We start from the raw sequence: 21,122 nt of genomic DNA on the forward strand, positions 1-21,122 counted from the left end.
GACTTGTGAGTCTCTATGTGTGAGGGGAAATTGCTTCCTCTCTGCGGGTGTTGTGCGTACGAGGGTGTAAGAATAAAACCATACGGCTTCCCTTGAAACCGTACGGTATACAGATAATGAGCTGGTCCTCCACCTCTCTTGCTTGTGCTTAAAGAACGGTCCAAACATTTAAAGTGAGGAAATGTTCTATCTTTTTCCCTTAACAGATGCAGCTGTTTTTTCAGGTGTACACCTACTCTATGTTAGCGCAATCACTTTGCATTTGAGTGCAATTTGTTCTGCTTTTTATTCCTTGTCGGGTTGAGCTCTCATATTGAACAACTTCCTCAGCTGTTAGTGAGTTTGCTCTTTAGTAACCTGAGTGCGTTTAAGTATAACGGCTTCCTCATTTGTAATAATTTGATCGCCTGCTGTGAACTTACTTCCTCTTTGATTTTATTGAAACCACTTCATAGCCAAGACATGTGCAACTTCAGGATCACGTTTGTACTCCTCGTGCTTTATTGGTAATTCCTTTTCTTTTCCACCATTTGCGTCATCACATCTCCGTCATTTGAGTTCAGTCACCTCCTGTATCAACAGCACAGCCACTGTTTGTCGTCGTCGCTTTCTATTCGACGGCGTTAACCTGTTGGTGGCTGTGCCTTAATGGCCATTTAGTGACGCTTGGGAGCACAAGAAATAGATGAGTGTAATGACTCACCATCTGCTGCGCTGTTGTTTCACCCCTGAAACAATTGTTGGAATGTCAGAATACATTTGTGTTTTTTTTCCTGCGATGTGAAGGCACAGGGACCGCTGTGCCGACAAGCTGTTTGAGTCTCAAAATTAGCTTCACTTTAATCAGCAGTACTAAAAGTACAGTTTCAACACAGCTGCAGAGACAGTTTGAGGAACACAGGGGGAGGAAAAAAAACAGCTACTGGCATGTATGACTCAAGAAAAGGTGGAATCACATATATATATTTTTTTGTAATATGTTTTGTTTTGGCGAGAGGTGCAGTAAAGCTCACGGTTGGAGCAGCTGTTTACTGTAGCCGGTTGCAGTGCAAATTAAGGAAATGTGCTCAGTGAGGGCCAACCAGCGGTGGGGAGAGGATACTCCCACACCCGGCATTCTGTTTAAATACAAATCAAGAGAACAGCTCATTAGCACAAGATCCTTTTTAAGCTCTTGGCTTGGCCAAACCTGCACCGAAGCCAATTCAACCAGCTCGACTGTGCAGCCATTGAAAATCTGAATCTGAGAATTAATAATGTTATTTTTCGATTGAAATTGTTTCAGAGTGGTATTGATTCAACTCTATATCAATTTGTAAGACCATATTTACAAGCAGTCCATTCACAGCGGGTGCCTTTCTAATGATTTTTTAAAATGAATTTATGCACATTAGTGTTCAATAGACTTGCGCAACTTTCAGGTTCAGGTGCTGAGTCCTTAAAAGATGTAGCAAGGTTGTGTTTCATAAAGACTCGCAACACAAATCACAAAATCACTAAAAGAACAATCAAAGCATGAAATCGTGCACAAAACATGATGGCAGCACGTTTTTACTTTGATCTTGCATTTACTCTTCAATCCCCTTTTTACACAGTCGAGTGCCTTTTTACTGCTATTATATTTATACACAATTTCATACTTTGATTTTTTTAATGTGCAAAAAGCAACCGATGGTTAAGAGGGTAACGCATCACCAGCGAAGCAATATGAACAACCTTCCTCCCCTGTTACCCCAAAAGAAAGAGGCGCTGTATCATTTTCATCCACACTTTTTTAAACTGACATTAACTACGTCTTTATTCACTTTATTTTGTCATGATGTGACTGTCGACATTATGCTATAGGGTCATTATGGGTTGTATAAAACGGGAAACAATCTGTGTGTGTGTGTGTGTGTGTGTGTACATCACTTATCACGTTGAAAGACCTGATGCTGCCGTTATGACATCAGCACAGGTGTTCCACGACGCCGCTCGCATCCACACACCATCTGACGCGGATACATAATGCAGAATGCAAAAACATGACCGATTTTGAAGTGGCCGCCTGCTGAGCTGATGATGAGTCTCTCGTGAGGGGTTACGAGCTCACGCCGAGAAATAAATCACAACACGCTCGCGCACACATACCTGCACTGAGGAGTCCTGGCTCCCACAGAAAAAAAGCACACACACACACACACAGGCTCTCTGCAGAGTGAGCACTGGAGCCATGTGTGTGGGCACGCATTGATTTCGTCTGCCCCCCCCCCCCCCCCCCCCCGTGTCATGTCATGCCTGTGTTAAAGTCCCTGTATCAAACACTTAACCGAAACTTATTTCATAACCGGAATGTGCAGCTCAAATGTTTTAGAGACTTCCTCTAATTTGCTGATAAGTTGTTTTTCCGTTCAACAGATTGAAACGCTTTGCACGCAGGTCTGCTGACTTATTGCATGATGCATGAGGCTCATTTACAGGTGTAACAATGGGAATATGTGCCTAATCGAGGGGGGCCGTTGTTGGGGGAATACCTGTTTGAAACTCAGTCGTGCTCCGACTCATAAATTCTCAGAACACTGGCAGGTGGGAACGCTGTATTTTTTCACTGTGTGTGTGTGTGTCTGTCCTCTGCCTGTATTTGTGGATCTAACAAGACTGAAATGTATGTAAGTGTAGCTCTGCGTGTGTGTTTTGAGGAATTCGTGACATTTTGCAGCTGCACAGTGGGATGCAGGAATGCGTACGTGAACACTGAGCACGAATGCTGGCAAGTGTCGAGTGCTCATGTTGAGACACACACACACACACACACACACACACACACACACACACACACACACACACACACACACACACACACACACACACACACACACACACACACACACACACACACACACACACACACACACACACACACACACACACACACACACACACACAGCTACACAGCTACACACACAGCTACACACAGCTACACACACTATCGTGTACAAAGCTCACAATGACGCACTGTTGGATAGCACTTTTGTGTAATAGCAGGGAGAGACCAAACGGAGAGGAGAAGCTGCAGGTGGCTGGCTTGGATCAAGTAGTCTGGCGCCTTTCCTCCAATGAGATACGAGACACACAAGATTTAGGTTGCTGATGTGATTCCGGCGGTCGGAGTAATATATTATTCAAATAACGGACTGAAGGGAAATACAGTGTGAGGCAGTGGACACAGGCATTATGAGGAAAATAGTGTCAGAAGCGAGCAAAGTGAAGAAGACCTCACTGGTGCTTCGGGCTGTGTTTATTGAAGAGGTGTTTGGAGAGCAAAAAGTGAGGGCTGAAGAGATAAGCAGTGACTACCTCAAACTGATTTAGAAGCCTGGAGTAATAATTGATCCCAGATAATGAGCGAAATAAGGAGGCTTTCGTCTTAACTGTCTGAAATAATGAGAGTATTGAGCCACATGCTTGAGATATTTGTTCCTCTATTTATGTCAATTTGTTGGATTGAGCTCACTTATACATTTTTATTTTGTATTTCCGCCTGTAATTGTCAGTTTTGGCTGTTTTTTTTAATAAAAAATTGGTTCGGAAACCCTTTTGTTTGTTGTCAAAATGTCCAAAACGGGAAAAACAGGATGCACTCGGAGTTGCTTTACCTGTCAAATCATCGGCATCATTGCTAGATTTGTGTTCAGGACATTCAACAGCAAGTGGGGAAAGATGGCTGCTTGTTCTGTGTGTGACTGGCTTTGCTATTGTTCCAAAATATATGATATAGGGCAAAACAGGTTTGTGTGTGTGTGATAGTGTGAGAGAGAAATTGATAATGTTTCAACAGAGATTTATTAAAGGCTGAAGCCTCGGGTCCATAGCCTCCAGCCCCCTGGACCTCGTCACCTCTCTGATATTGGCAGTGGTTGTGTGTGTGTGAACGAACACAGATGTTACCCCCAGCCAGTCGTGTCTGCTCATGCCTCAAACGCGCATTTCCCCCACATTTCCTTAAAATTGGCACTGCATGTTTGTGTGTGTGTGTGTGTTTGCACGTATATTTGTGTAACTACTGATACTTGCACCACCACCTCGATCACCTGTCGTACCCTGTCCTCCAGCCAGCCCTCTGACCTTCTCCCAGCAGCAGATGCAGATTCATCGCTACACTCAATCTTTTCTCGACTTAAGTGCGGCCTTTATTAAGGTTCCTCTTGAAAATTTAAATTGACTGAGGCGGTGGGACGGCGTTACAGCTCCTGCCTCTCCAGCAGAGCTTTCTGTGTCACCGTTGGTTAATTCATTGTCACCCTGAGCGTGTAATACCTGCCGCGTTTCAATTTTAGGCTTCCATCCCGTATTTTCCATGTTAACGTTACCACTTTGTACCACCGTGAACAGAATGTCTGACTCGGTATGTGTGACATAGTCATCAGCTACCTAAACTAGTCTCTGGCAGCTTTTAAGAGCTCGGTTATTAATACAATTCCTATAACTTAATGCTAATATTGTGTAATTGCAATAATAGCTTCATCTTTTCTAAACCGCTGGCCAAAATTGTGAGGGTTTGTTGACAGCAATCTAAGTTTAGATGGACAGTTTAAAAGGGTTAAGCCGCCCTGAGGCGGATCTATATGCAATCAATATCTCCAATCTAGTGACGTGTAATCCAGACCTTCATCTTTTCGTGGCTTGTCATGCTATCCTCGACTCAATTAACTCACCGTCACGCCTCCAGATTACAGATGCATCAGTTTTAACCAAGTGTCACGTTTAACTAATATTATTGGTTTTCCATTTTGTAATTGCCTGTCATCTTTAAATATTGCAGCAGGTTTTCTGTAAAGAATGAACAGAGCAGGTTTGATTCATTTATGTATCAGAAGACATCAATCCGTGGTTTAACATGGTATTTAACACTTCTTTACAACATTGAATAAGGAAAGCTCACACAGTATTTATTTAGACTTCATATTAAGGCCCTACATTGTTGCTTTGGAACGAGTGATGATGTAACCGCATCGGTCTGTTTGATGTATTGGTGCATGCCTCTGATATTTCTCTGTGCCGAATGAATCCTAATTACTTTAGTGACTTTCTGCTTTAGAGCAATTATCTGGTCAAAATGGTTTATGGTCAAATACCTTCAAAACGAATGGCAGCCCCATCGGCCTCGTTGCTTGTGCTGAGAGTTACAGGATTCCCAGCTACGAACTGGAGTCACATTAATTCAGCAGCTCACGTGAAGTGTCAATGGAAAGCTAAAAAGAACCAATGACTCCGTTCTTATTGTCTATTGAAGGTCGACGTTGTTGTGACTTTGACACATGTGGATGTAGATTTTAGATTCTGGATGTGATCTATTTTTATTTATCTCTAGCGTTGCGTGCAGCCGTCTTCATTTCAATGATTTAATCAAGTATGGAATGACACGCGTGGACAAGAAGGGGTTAAATGGAGCCTTGTACCGTTCTGTCATTTTATCCCAGTTGCTTTCTTTGTGATGCTTTCTCTCTTTCTTCGCTCTTGCCTTTATCCATCTCATCTTTGTCACTTCGGTTCATTTACATTGTGCGTAATAGTCTCTTCCCATTCTCTTTGTTTTTCCTCTTCTCTCTCTCTCTCCTCTCTCTCTCTCTCTCTCTCTCTCTCTCTCTCTCTCTCTCTCTCTCTCTCTCTCTCTCTCTCTCTCTCTCTCTCTCTCTCTCTCTCTCTCTCTCTCTCTCTCTCTCTCTCTCTCTCTCCTCTTAACCTCCGGGCTTCTTTAAACGCTCTTCTGATTTCACTAATCTTGCTTTCTCTGCAACTCAGATCTGTCTTGTGCCTTTTCCCAAGAACATCATGCATTGCCTCGCCCTCCCTTATCAATTGGTTGCTTGCCACCAATTATCTCCGTTTCTTTCCTTCATGTTCCTTCTGTCTGTCTCTCCTCTGCCTCCGCCTCTCCTCCCATAGTTCTCCTCTCACCCCAACTCTTTAATTTGTTTTTCTTTCCCCTCCCTCCTCCTTAGTCTCTCGTGCCTCTGCTAAACATTCCCTCTCATACATCTCTCTCTCTCATCTTTCATTGTTTCTCACCTGCATCTTCTTCATTTTCTTTGCTCCCAATAAATGTTTCTGTGTCATCTTGCTCCTTGCCTACCTCCTTGTGCTGTGTTGTTTCTCTTCTCTCTCAGACCTTTTTTTACCCCCATCTTTGTGCTCTTGTGAAGTATCCTCCTTCTGCCTACTTTCCCTCACTGTCTTTCTTTCTCACAGTCGTTTGCTTGTCAACAAACAAACTACAGGCTGCTATTCTTTTCTCTGTGAGGTGGAGAGCATGCGCAGGGTAAAGATGGCAAAGGGAATATCAGTGTCGTTTATCGACAATTAAAGTGTCATCTCTGAGACGGAGAGACGAACAGTGAAGTGCGATAGAATGGGGTTGATGGCTCTGAAAGTTACCTTTTTGGTGCTTTTCTGCACTACATGCATTATTTGATCGAGGACTTTTCTCGGCTAGTAATAAATATGTTATTTTTGGGATTTTTCAATCGAACTCCTTCCACCTCAATGACCAGGTGGCGCGTCAGTCGATACAAACGCACACACTGTGCTGCCAAACATTGTTCTAACCCCACGGTACTATAATGTGAATGAATGCAATGGAAAAGAAGTAGATCTGTTGAAAGTTTAGTTTATTTATTTGCACAATTTAAACAATAAAATGAAGATGAACAAACATAACAGAGATAAATAAAAAGGCAAAAAGCCAACTGAACCTCCACCTATATAATATTCAAATTGTACAATATTACAGAGAACATAAAATGAATATGCATAAGATATGACAACAAGATGTTTTTACAAGGTATGAAATATGATGACATCAATACATTACAAACAACAACAGAAAATGTAATTGTCCCGAGTAGTTATTTCGTTGTATTTAGTGTCTCTGGTAGTAAACTGCTAAAAAAAAAAAGGAGCAAAAGTGGAGTCGGCATGAAACAAGAGGCAGAGCGCCAAACAGTGAGAGCAAAAAGAGAGACAGATGGACCCAGACAGAGCCCAGGCGACAGGGTTAGACAGACACCCAACTCTCAGCCCCAACAGTCGTCATCCTGGTAAATTAACTCGGTGAAGTCCCACTGTGCCAGTCCTCTCCTCATTAGACACAGGCTGGCTGGCTGTTAGAGGGGCTGAGTCAAATTTTAAGCAAGTAAACAACTCTCTCGGCTCCAAACCGGGGCTCTGCACAGCCAGATCAATTTGCAGCGTGTGTGCCTTCCTTCTCGAGGTCTCTCTCCTCTGATACCTCAGTCAGAAGCTGCTCCTGCTCCGTCCCAAAAGAAGATATTCTCGTCCAAACTACTGTAAATTCAGATCATTTACAATGTGTCTCCGCACAAAAGGTGAATGTGAATGAGTGGACTAATTTAAAACAGGTTAAACATAAATGAATTGAATGCACATCCAGCTCGCGTTTGTGTGTGTAATTGAATCCCCATCATCGACCTTCATTGAAACTGTGCATGAGTGTGTTTGTTTACATTGACACTGACATTACTGACTGTGTGTGTGTGTGTGTGTGTGTGTGTGTGTGTGTGTGTGTGCGCGCAAATTCTACAACATACCCAATCCTCTCTTTGACACTGTTGTGTGTGTGTGACAGAGAGGCTGTCTATGTGTGTAATGCAGGGGGGGGGTGGTAATTAGCTTCTGACCACTGCCATCTATCAACCTAATGCTCAGACTCTGGCCCAGACAGCTCCATTACCGCCACACACACACACACACACACACACACACACACACACACACACACACACACACACACACACACACACACACACACACCCCACAGTCATGACGTGTGCATTCCCTCATGTTGTTCACACACACACACTATTATGTATCAAATCATACAGGTGCTTTTAGGCAGGTTGACTATTTAACCAAGATTAATAATTTTGACCGATTTTAATACATACTGTATGTTTTTCACGTTTGAAATAATATTAAAAGACAAAAACAATCTGAGCAATACTTCGGAGGAGTGGCTCCGTACTAAAACGAGAATACCTGGTTCACCTTTAAGGTCAGTTAAGTGATCCGTTTGCCCGCAGTTGTCGCTAACTTGTGGGCTAACTTTAATCGGCAGGCAAGCAAATATACAGGACCTTGGCCAGGGTTTTGTGGAGGTTTAGCACGTATTCACCAACAACTAAACTGTACACACACTGCACCGCTACATTCACAGCTGTAACATATCTGCTGACCTCATACTCGTCGTCACACACACACGTCTTAGTAGCCTGTTTGGCGCATACGCTGCCGCTGCTGGTAAATGATGGATTTAACCTGGTTATGCATCGGTCGTCATGCAGCACTTCAAGCACAGCGCCCCGCCATGCTAGGCACTAATCTTGTCGGTTAACGATTAATGATTGGTTAACGAGGGTTAGGAGATTGACCAGAAAAGAAATAAAATCAAAATTAGCATCCCTAATAACTTCCTTTTTCAAACAACCACAATTAGTTATGAACATATAATCAGCCTAGAAGCCAAATATCTTTTCCCTTTGCCCTTCCAAGTGGCATTTCAAAAGGTCACTTTTAGCTGTTCATGGATTTCTTTAGCTTGAATGCGGATTACAGGCTGCTGATGATATAACATTGCTCACTATGGAGCAGTTTCACTCGATGCATTTCAAATGTTCTCCAGCATCATTATTTTTACATAATATCCATGTTTTGGATACATTCTTCTTGGTTTCACTGTGAGAATGAGTGGAGCTTTATAGAAATATAGTTATGCTGTGAAATATTACTCTGCAGCTCTACTGGGCTGTTTTAGCCTCTTTCAGCTCATTGTTTTGTCGTTGAGGAACATTTACAGTAAAGTTCAGTCTTACACTTAACCTTTGGGTACCGAGCCCTATTTGTAGGCCTCTTGCTTGAAAATTGCATATCCATCCAAGTAAGTCCTGACTTGGCAAACAGTTAACAAACAGTGGTTCTTAACCCCGACTCCAGATTCTTGACCGGTTTAAGGATTTGGAGTCAGGGTTAGGATCACTGTTTGTATATTAACTGTTTGCCAAGTAAGTTCCCAAACGGAGTGATGTAAAAGAGCTCGCCAAAGTAAAATACGCGGGACCTCTACACAGGCACGCACGGATCTCATTTACGGATTACACATGACGTTTATTGCACTTCTGTCCATCCTGGGAGAGGGATCCCTCCTCTGTTGCTTTCCCACAGGTTTCTTCCTCTTTTCTCCCCGTTAAAGGGCTTTTGGGGGGAGTTTTTCCTGTTTCGATGCGAGGGTTCTGGGACAGAGGATGTCATGTGTACAGATTGTAAAGCCCTCTGAGTCATCTAAAGCGAACACTTCAATTAAAAACACCTGGACATTTCTTTCTGCAACATTTTGCAGCTTTAGTACGAGTGAGTCCGCCTAAATCCGTTGTTTGGTCTCAATATAAAGTATGTAACATGTGCATACAACAAAGTTGTGATTCATCAAACATGATGAGGTGATGCAGAAATGTATCACAGTTTCAAAAAGGCCTATTTTGGTTGAGATGATCTGCCATTTTTTTTTTTAAAAAGTGGGTTCCCAGAAAAAAGGTTTGGTAAACACGGTGCTAGGATGTTGTCCTATATTTGCTGCAGAGGAGCACTGTTAAAGAACGATTTGAATAAATAATGCACTTTCTGCCCCTCCAGAAAAACGAGACGTCATCAGCCTGCTGGTGTGCATTGATTGTTGTCGTGGAGAAACATATTAGTTTGTGCGCTTACAATGGCCTCGCCTTAGAGGGGAAAAGGGTTCAATTAAGAATGAATCTGCTACATTATGGCCAAAGGACGTCTATTCTGTTTTCACGGTGGTCAATTCTTTACTTAAGCAAGACCAAAGATTGTATATCTTTCCTGGATTGACCGATTTGCTGATCAGTGGCAGCCACGCTACATGGACTACATTAGCTGTTTGTTCCTGAGGAAGAGTACAGGCTTCTTATAAGGTTCAGTGCAGAGATGCGGGGACTAAGTGCTGGTTCAGAAACTCTCTCCGACTCTGCTAAGAATAGCGCAAAAGGGTGAACACTGCCGTGCTGAAAGCCTTTAACTTTTCATGCACAGTAGAATTTTGGAAATCTGGAGCGCCTTGGGAACGTAGTTTCAAAATATTCAACAAATTCATCAAATATCGTTCAATAATCGAGGTCTTGATGTATCGAGAAACTGAAACAATACTTTGCCCCATTTATAAGTGTTTCTAGTGCTGATTGAAACTACACATCAAACAGCACGCGCATACGCTTTCCCTTTTTTATCATATCCTGTGTACACACACTCGCATGCACACACGCACACACACATATATTCATTAGAGCAAATGGAATTAGAGGGATTGGAGGCATAATCTTCTTCCCCGGTGATGTGGGGGAAGCAAGCTGTTAATTTCCCGCCTCTAACTACAACTCCAAACCGACTTGCTTTTAAAACGGATGGAGTCACTCACGACTTGCAGCACATGAATGATTTACAACACTCACACGCCACACGCCATTAGATATGTGGGGCTTTCTGGTCGTGCGACTATAGAGATATATGCAGGACATCTTCATTTTTTTAGAAGACGCAGGTGTGGTTTTGGAAGACATTTGGCCCGTACCCGCAGCAGATATCGGGATGTCACTGAATCTGTTTGCGTTCCCCTCCGCTTCTCCTCCTCCTTACTCGGTAATGACTCTGGAACTATGACAAGAGGACGAGTGCGCCGGGTACACAAGTGCGTACGTGTGTCTCATTTTCCAAGTTTCCCAGCTGTTGAGTGAAATAACAGAAGATGAAAGCAGCAGGTTGCCCAGGTCACCGGGTTGCTTTCCCATCGCCGTTGTAAACAGACACATCTGTTCTTCCCCCAGCCATGCATTCATTTCTCTTTTGAAATGGATATTCCCTCTATTTAGATACACATGGCGAGTAAAAGGACACCGGAAACAGGGGAGACGCACACCAGCATGCGAACAAACGAATGCACAGTATCCACAAACAACACAAACACAAGTTGTTCCACCAATTGTTTCCCTCTGCTGGTCCAGCTTTTGATTGAACTTGTTTCTTTTTATTTGTTTCCTCGCCATCGTCTATGAATTATACATACACGTCCTGAAGTTTATGAAAGTTTGCTGTTTGTATTCCCCAGGCAGAGAGGACCAATAACAGAACTCCAGCGTCCCAAGCGTGAACTCCTCCCAAGTTCCCTGAGAGGAATGGAAGATTATTAAACCGCAGAAAAACAAAAGGAGCAAAACAGTTTTGTTCCAAAATTAGATATCCAACAGAACAAAAGAGACGCCGTCCGCTAAAGTGGGCATTGATTGCTGTCTTTGAAGAGAAATGTATTCTCTTTTCGTCCTTTCAATACTCTTTGCTCGAGGAGGTGAATGAATACCGCTCAGGCTAAGAATTCATTTTTATTATTCATGCGTTCAATGAAAGTACAATACATTTTTTTTTGTAAACATGCTCCTGAAACAAGAACACCACTTCTGGAGATTCAGGGCTATATATATATTTTTTTTCTACACCTGCTTGCTTCAGCACTTCAGCGCCAAAGAGGAGCCATTTAGGAGATCCTGCAAAACTCAGGATAGATCCCTGACCTTTCAAAATGGCAGAGACGAGTTTAGATGCCGGATGGCAGCGGCTTCAGATGACACTCAAAAGGGAATAAAGACAGTGAGTGATGGGCTTTAGAAGCATTCCGGTCTCACACACACACACACGCACACACACACACACTGTCCTCAAATTTCTTCAAGCGGTATCAGCGTTTTTTTGCTGTGCTCAGCAATTGCAGACATTTATGTTATGTTTGTGTGTGTGTGTGGTTGTGTGGAAGAGACAGGCAGCTGACACACCTTACATTTGGGTTTAGATTGGCAGATAAGGCTTTCTTCCAATGAATGCCAATGAGACGTCTGTCCAACGTCCGTGTGTGTGTGTTGGCAAGTGCAGGGTCTTCCCTTGCTGTCCCCCTCTGTCAGGGGAAAAATCAATCTGCCTGTCACCCATCTAACACCTTCCGCCTGTTACACAGGTATTGCTGCTGATAGGTGGTGTGTGTGTGTGTGTGTCCTGTCTTTCTGTCTACCTCTGTCGCTCCTTCTTCCCATCGGCCTGTTGTGCTTTTTCGTCCATCTGTCTTCCCGTTCTGGTCCCCGCTGCCTCTTTTCGTGTCAGTCTACTTGTGTCAAAGCGTCTTCTCTCTGCTCCTAATCTGTCGGCCACGACGCCGAACGTTGAAAGAAAAAATGCAGACACCTCGCATCGCCGGTTTCCCCTTTTCGTTCCCTCTCCATCTCGTTTCGCATTCTGATTCCCAATTATTTATCACTTTTGCCTCTCTCTCTCTCTCTCTCTCTCTCTCCTCCATGCTTGTTCATTCTCAAATTGTTTGTTTGCTTCTTTCACATCTCTGAGCCAACAATACGTCCGCAGTGCTGCAGTTGAATTTGAACACTCGTGATGGCAACTTCTCCTCACATCCCAGAGAATTATTAATCGCAGCGATACCGCAGGGAGCGGGAGGCATTTATAACTCTCTTCTGCATATAGATCCCAGTAAAACTGTGCATGAAGGCGTGAAAATGATGACTATTACAGCTTACCTTTTAGTTGTATTCTTCTGCTAGTAGACGAAGGAGTCGATTCTGATAATAGATATTAAATTGAATTGAACCACAGTCGTCTTACCTCTTGTTTCAGTCTGCAGACTCTAAAAAACAATTAACAGAAAATGTGTCTTCTTTGCTCTCTTCCCCTTTGTTGTCCAGATCCCTCAGATAAGCTACGCCTCCACGGCCCCAGAGCTGAGCGACAACACGCGCTACGACTTCTTCTCCCGCGTGGTGCCGCCGGACTCCTACCAGGCCCAGGCAATGATGGACATTGTCACGGCGATGGAGTGGAACTACGTGTCCACGCTGGCGTCGGAAGGAAACTACGGGGAGAGCGGCGTGGAGGCCTTCGTCCAGATCTCCAGAGAAACTGGTAGGAGCTCAAACTGTTGAGTGATACGTCGATGTTGAGTGTTTTTTCCACTGAAGTGTAGACCAGTGGTTCTCAACGTAGGGTCCTGGGACTCTCGGGGATCTAGGGATGGGGCTCCTGGGGAGTCCTCATGAATGCCATCTTCATAAGCCTGACATTTGTAATCCTATAGGTTGCACTTTTACCGCTTCCATTATCAATGTAGACAGAGAAGTTTCAAATCTTCCCCTGTGGCAAAATGTTATTATAACAGGATGAATAGATCAATATGCATCCATTGGTGTTTCTAGATTACAAAAAGTGATTGAGAATTGTATTTTTTAGGAAAAGTATAGCTTCAGGTAAAAGTGGTTGCAGCAAAGTTTACGACTCTTTTCTGTCCGTGGCTCTAGTGTCGGATATAATTTAAAAGGACTCTAGAGAGAGCTGAAGGCGGCCCTGTATGTTACATGATGGGTGGCTTCAGCCTGTAAGAGAACAATAGAAAGAACAGAGCCGGGAACCTGTTGTTCGAATGTCTCCAGGGAAAATTCACTCCTGTGGTAAATTGCAGGCTGTAGATTTCAGGCGGTTGGCGAGTGAGCGGAGACAGACGGTTATCACAGCGAGCGTTTGACAAGTGCTGCCGTCTTCTTAACTTTCTTTTTGGCTCCGTATGTTTGTAATTTCTAACAAAGCTGCAGGTTATTTCATTGCAATCGATGTCTGTAATGTTCGCTGCTCTGCATAGTATGCCCGGGCAATTAGCGGGCACATGCCCTGAACATGTGATTACAAGAAAGGTAGTAAGTACGTGTATCCTGGAGACGTACAGGTGAGTGACAAATTAAAAGATGAAGCAACTTCAAATGAGATCGCTGTCTAAGATGTCGGAACTTTCGATCTTTCATTAAGTGGTGGCAAGAGAGATGAGAGTAAATTAAAATAAGCGAGAGTGACAGAGATACAGAAGGGGAGAGAAGCGCACAGAGAGACGGATCACTTGTCTGTTTTGATGCGAGACTTAAAAGCACGGTCCCCGTGGTCATGAGAGCATCGCGCTTGGGAGAACGCCGCCTCAAATCAGTCTGTGGAATCCTCCAAGTGGTGTTGACAGATCAAAAATGCTGTCGGTTTCCCTGTTTATGACTCAAATGTTTATTGAAAAACGGATCGCGTTGGATGTTGGCAAATATTTACAGACTGACGAGACTAAAGGACACGTGACGAATCCATCTGAGAGAGTATGAGTCGAGATCTATTTTAAGCTCTTTTCCTTCACTCCGGTCTCCTCCTTTTGCTTTTTGGGGCATTGTTTGTGCGCTGATGTAGAGATGACAGCTCCGCGTATGTCTATCTGTCCATCGCTGTCTCTTTGTGTGTTTGTGTGTGTGTGTGTGTGTTTTGGAGCCGGCTCGCCCCGGGGCCGTGTGCTGTGGCAGTCAGCACATAGGCTAGATGCTTACAGTGGTGTCAGATCAGTGTGTTTGCCTGAGTGTGCGTGTTTGCCACTGTAAAGGGTGAAGCAGTCCTCGGCAAGTGTGTGTATTTGCGTTTTGGGAGTCAGCAGCTATCTTGCCCTCTCTCTCTCTGTGTGTGTGTGTGTGTGTGTGTGTGTGTGTGTGTGTGTGTGTGTGTGTGTGTGTGTGTGTGTGTGTGTGTGTGTGTGTGTGTGTGTGTGTGTGTGTGTGTGTGTGTGTGTGTGTGTGTGTGTGTGTGTGTGTGTGCTACATGCTGTGACAGCAGTCAGTCAGTTGTTTACTCTGCGGCACTGCAGATGTGAACAGAAGATGAAGGGATGGGAGAGTAGGAAAAAAAAAAAGCAGGGTGAAGAAGAGGGCAGAGGAGGAGAGAGGAAAATAGGACCAAAGAGGGAGAGTTCACTGTATGTGTGTGTGTGTTTGTATATTATAGTGGTGAGTCGAGCTGTAGAGTGTGAGAAATAGACGGGGAGTGACGGAGAATAGAAGAAGAATGGGACAAGGATGTGGGAACGGTGACAGAATAATGATAGGGCTCCTAATATAGATTCACAGCACTGCCTGCCCCTGCAAAACCTACACTCGCATACACACAGATGTATACGCTCGCATTCACACGCCCACACACACACGCACGCACACATACAGAAATATATATAGTGTGACACAGGTGGACATCCACTCATACACCCACACGCACGCAGAGCCACAGGGAATTTGCAGGTGATTAATTTGTGATTGCAGTGTAATGATTGCAGCTTACAAGGCACTCTGCATACTGATACCAAACATCCATATTAATTGGTGTGTAATTGTGTGTTCACTGATGATTCTTGACAATGCGTAGGGCTGCGCAGGAGAGTGTGTGTGTGCATATTGATGACCGAAATGTTTCAGAGTAGAAGCTCAAGTCTTGTCAGCATGAGTCAGGGGTTACAGGGTGTGTGTGTATGTGTGTGTGTGCGCTAGGGTGCTGGTGTCAGTTACAGGACCAGTTTGATTCTGCCCAGTCATTCCTCTCTGTACTCGTCTCTTGTGCCTGTTCTTATGTGACACATTGCCGAAAGTTCAATATTTACGTCTCCCGTGCAGTCTTTTGAAAGGGAATATGTCCTACTTATGTTTGCTGCTCCACAGCTGCTGTTTTGTCTCCACTCCCAGGAGGAGTTATGTAGAAAAACTCTGCACAACTTATTTTTCAGCCACGCGGCAGTCAGCAAAATCTTTTTGTTTCAAAAAGACTGCTTCAGGGAAAACTTGAAATAACACTAGATTTGAGGTTACTGCAAAAAAAAACAAAAAAAAACACCCTGGATGCTGGTGTTGAAGACTCCAACCTCCAAATTGTTGCTTTAATAATAATAATAATACATTTTTTTGTATCGCACTTTTCAAGCTGGGCGCACAACGTGCTTTCTATAGACAGCAGATCATCACCAATACACAATATCAGGAAATAAAAACACAATTATCAGTCGGTATAAAATACATTTTGCAGATGAATCATCCCAAAGCATGTATGACAAACTAATAAAATAACTTCGCTGCACGATCGTCGCACAGCTTTCTGGATTGGCACTGAATAACGGAGTTTAACTGAACGCAATTTGACTTCGAAAGTCAAACTCATCCCGTGTTGATCCAGCGGTGCAATTGTAAAAAAAACAAAAAACAACAACATTTTTGCAGTTTGCTCATCCGTGGCCACATCCTGAAATATATTCACCGTGACTTTTCCAGCGTACGCAGCCTGTGTGCTGTCACCCCCAGCCATGGCTTTCCAGTCATGCAGAACTAGTAACAGACACAGCTCAGTGAGCACCGGGCCAAACGTGTTTACTCATCATTAGTAACTGTTCACATACTGCCCCCCCCCCCCCCCCCCCCCCCCCCCCCGTGTACACAGTAAGCCGGCGTGGACCGGTGATTAAAGGTTAATGAACAAATAATGTAAAGGCCAACTTGCGGGAGGTTTGTCAGGGAGTGGTTTCAAAAGGTCACGCAGGACGGTAGTGGTCCATTTTTTGGTGGTAAAATGTGCATCGTTTCACGTGTCCAATGAACGAGACGACCGGCGACGGGAAGTCTTGCTCTTTTCTGACACTTCATCGATTCCCTGAAGGGGAAGGTGTTTTTCCTCGCCGATAAAGCCAGAATGTAAAATCTGAATTTTTTTTTATTATTGTTCAGTCTTCCAGCTCTCTCTCTCCCTGTATGTCACACTGCCGTTGGCAGCATATGGCGCTGAATCTTGCCGCGCCGTGAGATTGCAGCCTCCTATATCGTGCTGCGTTCGCAGCATATGGACCGCTGTGCTATAAAACAAAGGAGGTGGCAGTTTACTTACCGAAGGAATCTTTTAAATCAAGTCACGGCCCTTTCTCCTTCCAGTAACCTTCCTCGCCTCCCCCATGGAATCCATCTGGGATTACAACCACCACATCTACATTCAGCCACACTGCAGACAGAGGGGGAGAGGCCGTGTGTGTGTGTGTGTGTGTGTGTGTGTGTGTGTGTGTGTGTGTGTGTGTGTGTGTGTGTGTGTGAGTGAGAGCATCGAGACAGAAGGCGGACTTTTTGTCAATGAGCGAGGCTGTGGGTGAATCTGTGGGCGAGGAAGTGAAATGAAGGAGTGAGGACCGACTTCGCCGGCTCAGAATAGTCACCTCCCCCCTCTTACAGCTCTGCAAGGCAGTAATGAAGAAGGGAAGAAAATGAGCAGGGCAGAGAGAAAATAATTAAACGTTTATCTCCAGATTCATTTAATTAAACTAAGCTCCCGCCTTTTTGCTTAGCTTTGCCTCTTTAGTTCGCTTTCAGTCCACTCCCCCCCCCCAACAATGGAGCCGGCCCTTGTCATTATCCGAGTCTTGCTACCGGCTTATGTAGTTTCCTTCAGACAATCGCACTTTAATTGAAATGCATTGTGATGCATGTGACCCCTCAAATAAGTCTATTTATAAGCATGTGTGCAGTATTCGTAGACCACACTCGCGTTGTGGAAAATCGCTTTGCTTGCATTATAGAAGTGATACTTTTATATTATTCACGAGGATATTGAAATGAATAAGGAACTCTGCTACACAGTTGCAGCACCACTCTTACAATATAATGATGTTGGAAACAAATTTGATTATACTAAATTTCAGCATGCATTATAACTATAATCGTATAGAATGAGGTTGTAATTATAGAGCTGGGACACAGACTGATGTGTTTTGTATGGATTCTCAAACATATCACACGGTGCTTATGCTGAACACAAAGTTTTTTTTGGCAGCTTCACAAAAACAGATAAATGCTCACAAGCACACTCTCTAGCTCACAGTCAGCTGACAGCGTGTCTCCCCGGGTCGATTTAGCTCTCTGTGACTTGTCCTTGATTACGCTCCCCTCACAACTTTAAGACTGATACTGTTCATACACACACACACACACACACACACACGCACAGGGAGCACCAACATCAACCCATCCATTTGTAACTAATTACACCAGCCTTGGTTTTCATCTCAAGGTGAAGCCGTCTTTGTCGTCTTCATGAAAGGCCCCAAACTCTCAGCTGCTTGTAGACTTGTTTATGCTGTTGGTTTGTGGTTTGCGGTCTGTTCGTCCTTGTGAAATGGAGCTCTGTTATTTCTAAAACCTTAATATATGTGTTTTTTTTCCCCCCATGTCTCTGTGTGTAGTTTTGTCCACGGTGAGTACATTGACTGTGTGTGCGCAACACTGTTGCTTGCAGCGGAAACAATACAGTGTTTACTTTGCTCGCCTTGTTGAAAATGGTTTGTGTGATTTTTATTTCAAACTATAAATTATCTCGAAGAGATCATTAACATCTTTCCAAATCTCCAGATTCTATTATAATCCAGTTTATGTTTGCCTTATGTTGCCCGTCTCTCACCTGGGTGGAATTGACAATATCTATTAGGAGTTAACAGCCCTCTGCAGATGGCATTAGTATTGCCAGAGGACATCCAGAGATGGTAATTATTACCTGAGCAGCGCTGTGAATTTCATCCCATCCAGCTGAAATAGCCATTTCTAGCAATTTTCCCCAGCCGCCTCGATATTAAGGCCAATGGAAATTACCTTTTCTTTTCCAGAAGAACTCTGGGGTCGCCTGCGATTCTTCATCAACCTGTGAAACCACCTCACCATTTTCAGCCACGTCTCAGTGATTACTAGTGGTAAGGGATCGCGGGAATAATTAGATTTCCCTCTCCCACAAAGCAGTTTTGCTGATAAGCAGTATATTACGGAGCAGATTTCAAGACCCTGTAGCCAGAAACATAAATCTGCCTTGTTTGAGCAGAATCATATATCGTCAAGTTTAAGTTTCAGAGTACACCGGCGGGGCAACAAAAGCTCACTTACAGCGCAGAGTTACATTGCAACACATGTTATAAACTGTATGTGTTTTTGATGGTGTCGGCCATGTTTAGATGTGCATTAATGGCTGTACTGTATGTCGCTCTGTGACGTATAAAATTCCTTTTGCCTTCAGTGGCTTGCTCAACAGAGTTGAGAACTTCTATTCCCGAGCGGGTACTGGGCACACGGACATCCAGATAATGGGAGAGAAATAGGGTGTGTGTGTGCGTGTGTGTGTGTGCCCTCTTATTTTCCGTCTCTATTTGGCCTTTTTAAGTCCACCAAGACATCTAGGAGAGAGGAAAAAAAACTCAGCCAGTTGCTGCTAAGCCCCAAAAGTAATTTCAGCAATATTACTGCACCGGTTGGTACACAAAGGTGTGTGTGTGTGTGTGTGTGTGTGTGTGTGTGTGTGTGTGTGTGTGTGTGTGTGTGTGTGTGTGTGTGTGTGTGTGTGTGTGTGTGTGTGTGTGTGTGTGTGTGTGTGTGTGTGTGTGTGTGTGTGTGTGTGTGTGTGTGTGTGTGTGTGTGTGTGCAGCTTATGTTTGCAAGGTATATGTGTGTTTGCACCGTGATTTCATGGAACCATTTTTTTTTTATGTGTGCATATAAGTGAGTTTATGTGTATTCATTTGTGTGTGTGTGTGTGTGTGTTTTACGGGGGGGAAAGAATCTGCCTGCACAACTTAAAAGCACTTTCGAGCCTCTTCACCGTTCTGCTCCAGTAACTTTAGGTTTTATTTTTTTCCTCTTTCCTTCCTTATGTGTTTTTTTTTTCAATTTTTCCATCTGTGTCTGCAGCGGGGCTCTGGGGTCACGGTTAAAATGAATGACAAGAACCAACGTTGGCTGGCATAATGAAAAAAAAACTGTAATACTTGTTTTACTCTTAGACATAGTGCTTTGAGAGTTCAATCCCAGAGCTACAACCCGAAATATCCCCTCACCTAAAACACCAGACAAGGGGTGAAATAATTCAGCGCGCATGAACACACAACTCTACCTCAGACGAGCATAGTAAGTATATAAAGACCGAAGGAATACAACTGGTGTCGTTAAGAGCTTTTCCACTGTACAAAATGTAGATATCACCATATATTTTAGCATGAAGGAAATAGACAGAAAGAGGAATGCACCTTGTAATTATGAAAAAACAGCGTAGATAAACGCTGCAGGACAGACGGACTCATAGGCTGGATGTGTTCAAACAGAGGCGGACTAATTAAAGCTTATATTTATTTCTTATCTTCACTTCCTGTCATTTGAATGCAATCCTCATTTCATTGGATGTGGTAAAAAAAAGAAGAAAAACAAAATTGTTTCACCATAATACATACTGTCACTTGGATGATTTCTGGGGGAAAAGGCTTAGCAGAGCTTAGTGGCTTTAAGCTGGAAGCGTTATTTGTAGGAAATTAGATTTACAGTCGGCGATCAAACCAGAATTTAACTTTGATGTTGTCAAAGTTGCCTTTCGTGATTACATCCGAACCGTTGTATGTTCTCGCAAAAATGCAAACAATTTGTACTCCACAAATGAATGGAGGAACACGAGCCACTCCACCAGAAGTAATGATGAACATCAAAGCACTACAAACAAAGAAAAGTGTATTTCTGTCACTTTGAAACCTGATGCAGTTATCTCTTGGTACATTTCTTAACATCAAGGATCAGGATAACTCATAAATGTCTACTCCTCATCTAAATTTGAACAGCAATTTTAAGATCCAGAGACTCAATGTGAAAGCTGTGCAATACGTCATTGGTGAAGATGTTTTGCCGCAGTAGAAACGGCTACATTCAAATGCGCTCCATCGTGGCTTTGACAAATGGAGATGGCAGATGGAACTAGCGTTAATGGAGCATAACTAATAACATTTCCTGAACTTGGTTCTTCCTATATTGGTCCCATTGCATTCAGGTCAATGCATACCCTGGTCCAGTTGCTCTTTCAGGACTGTGTGTTCTCTTTTTAAACGCTTTGATCCACCTCAGGTTTCAGTAGAATTATCACAGGTCACAGGACAGAACCAAGAGGTTAGGAAGGTCCTCTTCCCAACATTTAATCTGAACCACAGTTCTCGGTTGGACCTCGAGGAGGACTTTCCTTCTGCCTAGCAGAACATTGGAGAGATATTGGCAGGACCAGATCAGGCCTGGTACGCATGGCCACGGCCGGCCGGCCGGCCGGCCGGCCGGCCACCTACCTACCTGGCAGGACCAGCGAGTGGGGCGCCGATGAACGCGCTGTGGATGTGTCCTTTGTTA

At 43.8% G+C, this 21,122-nt stretch overlaps 1 protein-coding gene across 1 annotated transcript in view; it reads left to right on the forward strand.

The window, feature by feature from the left end:
* grm8a (glutamate receptor, metabotropic 8a) overlaps positions 1 to 21,122 on the forward strand; it is a gene marked incomplete at both ends in the record, with an annotated part of 181,082 nt that overhangs the window by 54,704 nt on the left and 105,256 nt on the right. Inside the window, one exon of the mRNA XM_079184052.1 lies at positions 12,804 to 13,020. Within this exon, the coding sequence (XP_079040178.1) occupies positions 12,804 to 13,020 (217 nt within the window). The remainder of the gene's footprint in view (positions 1 to 12,803; positions 13,021 to 21,122) is intronic.

The sequence above is a fragment of the Pholis gunnellus genome, assembly GCF_910591455.1.
Source record: "Pholis gunnellus genome assembly, chromosome: 22".
Taxonomy (NCBI): domain Eukaryota; kingdom Metazoa; phylum Chordata; class Actinopteri; order Perciformes; family Pholidae; genus Pholis; species Pholis gunnellus.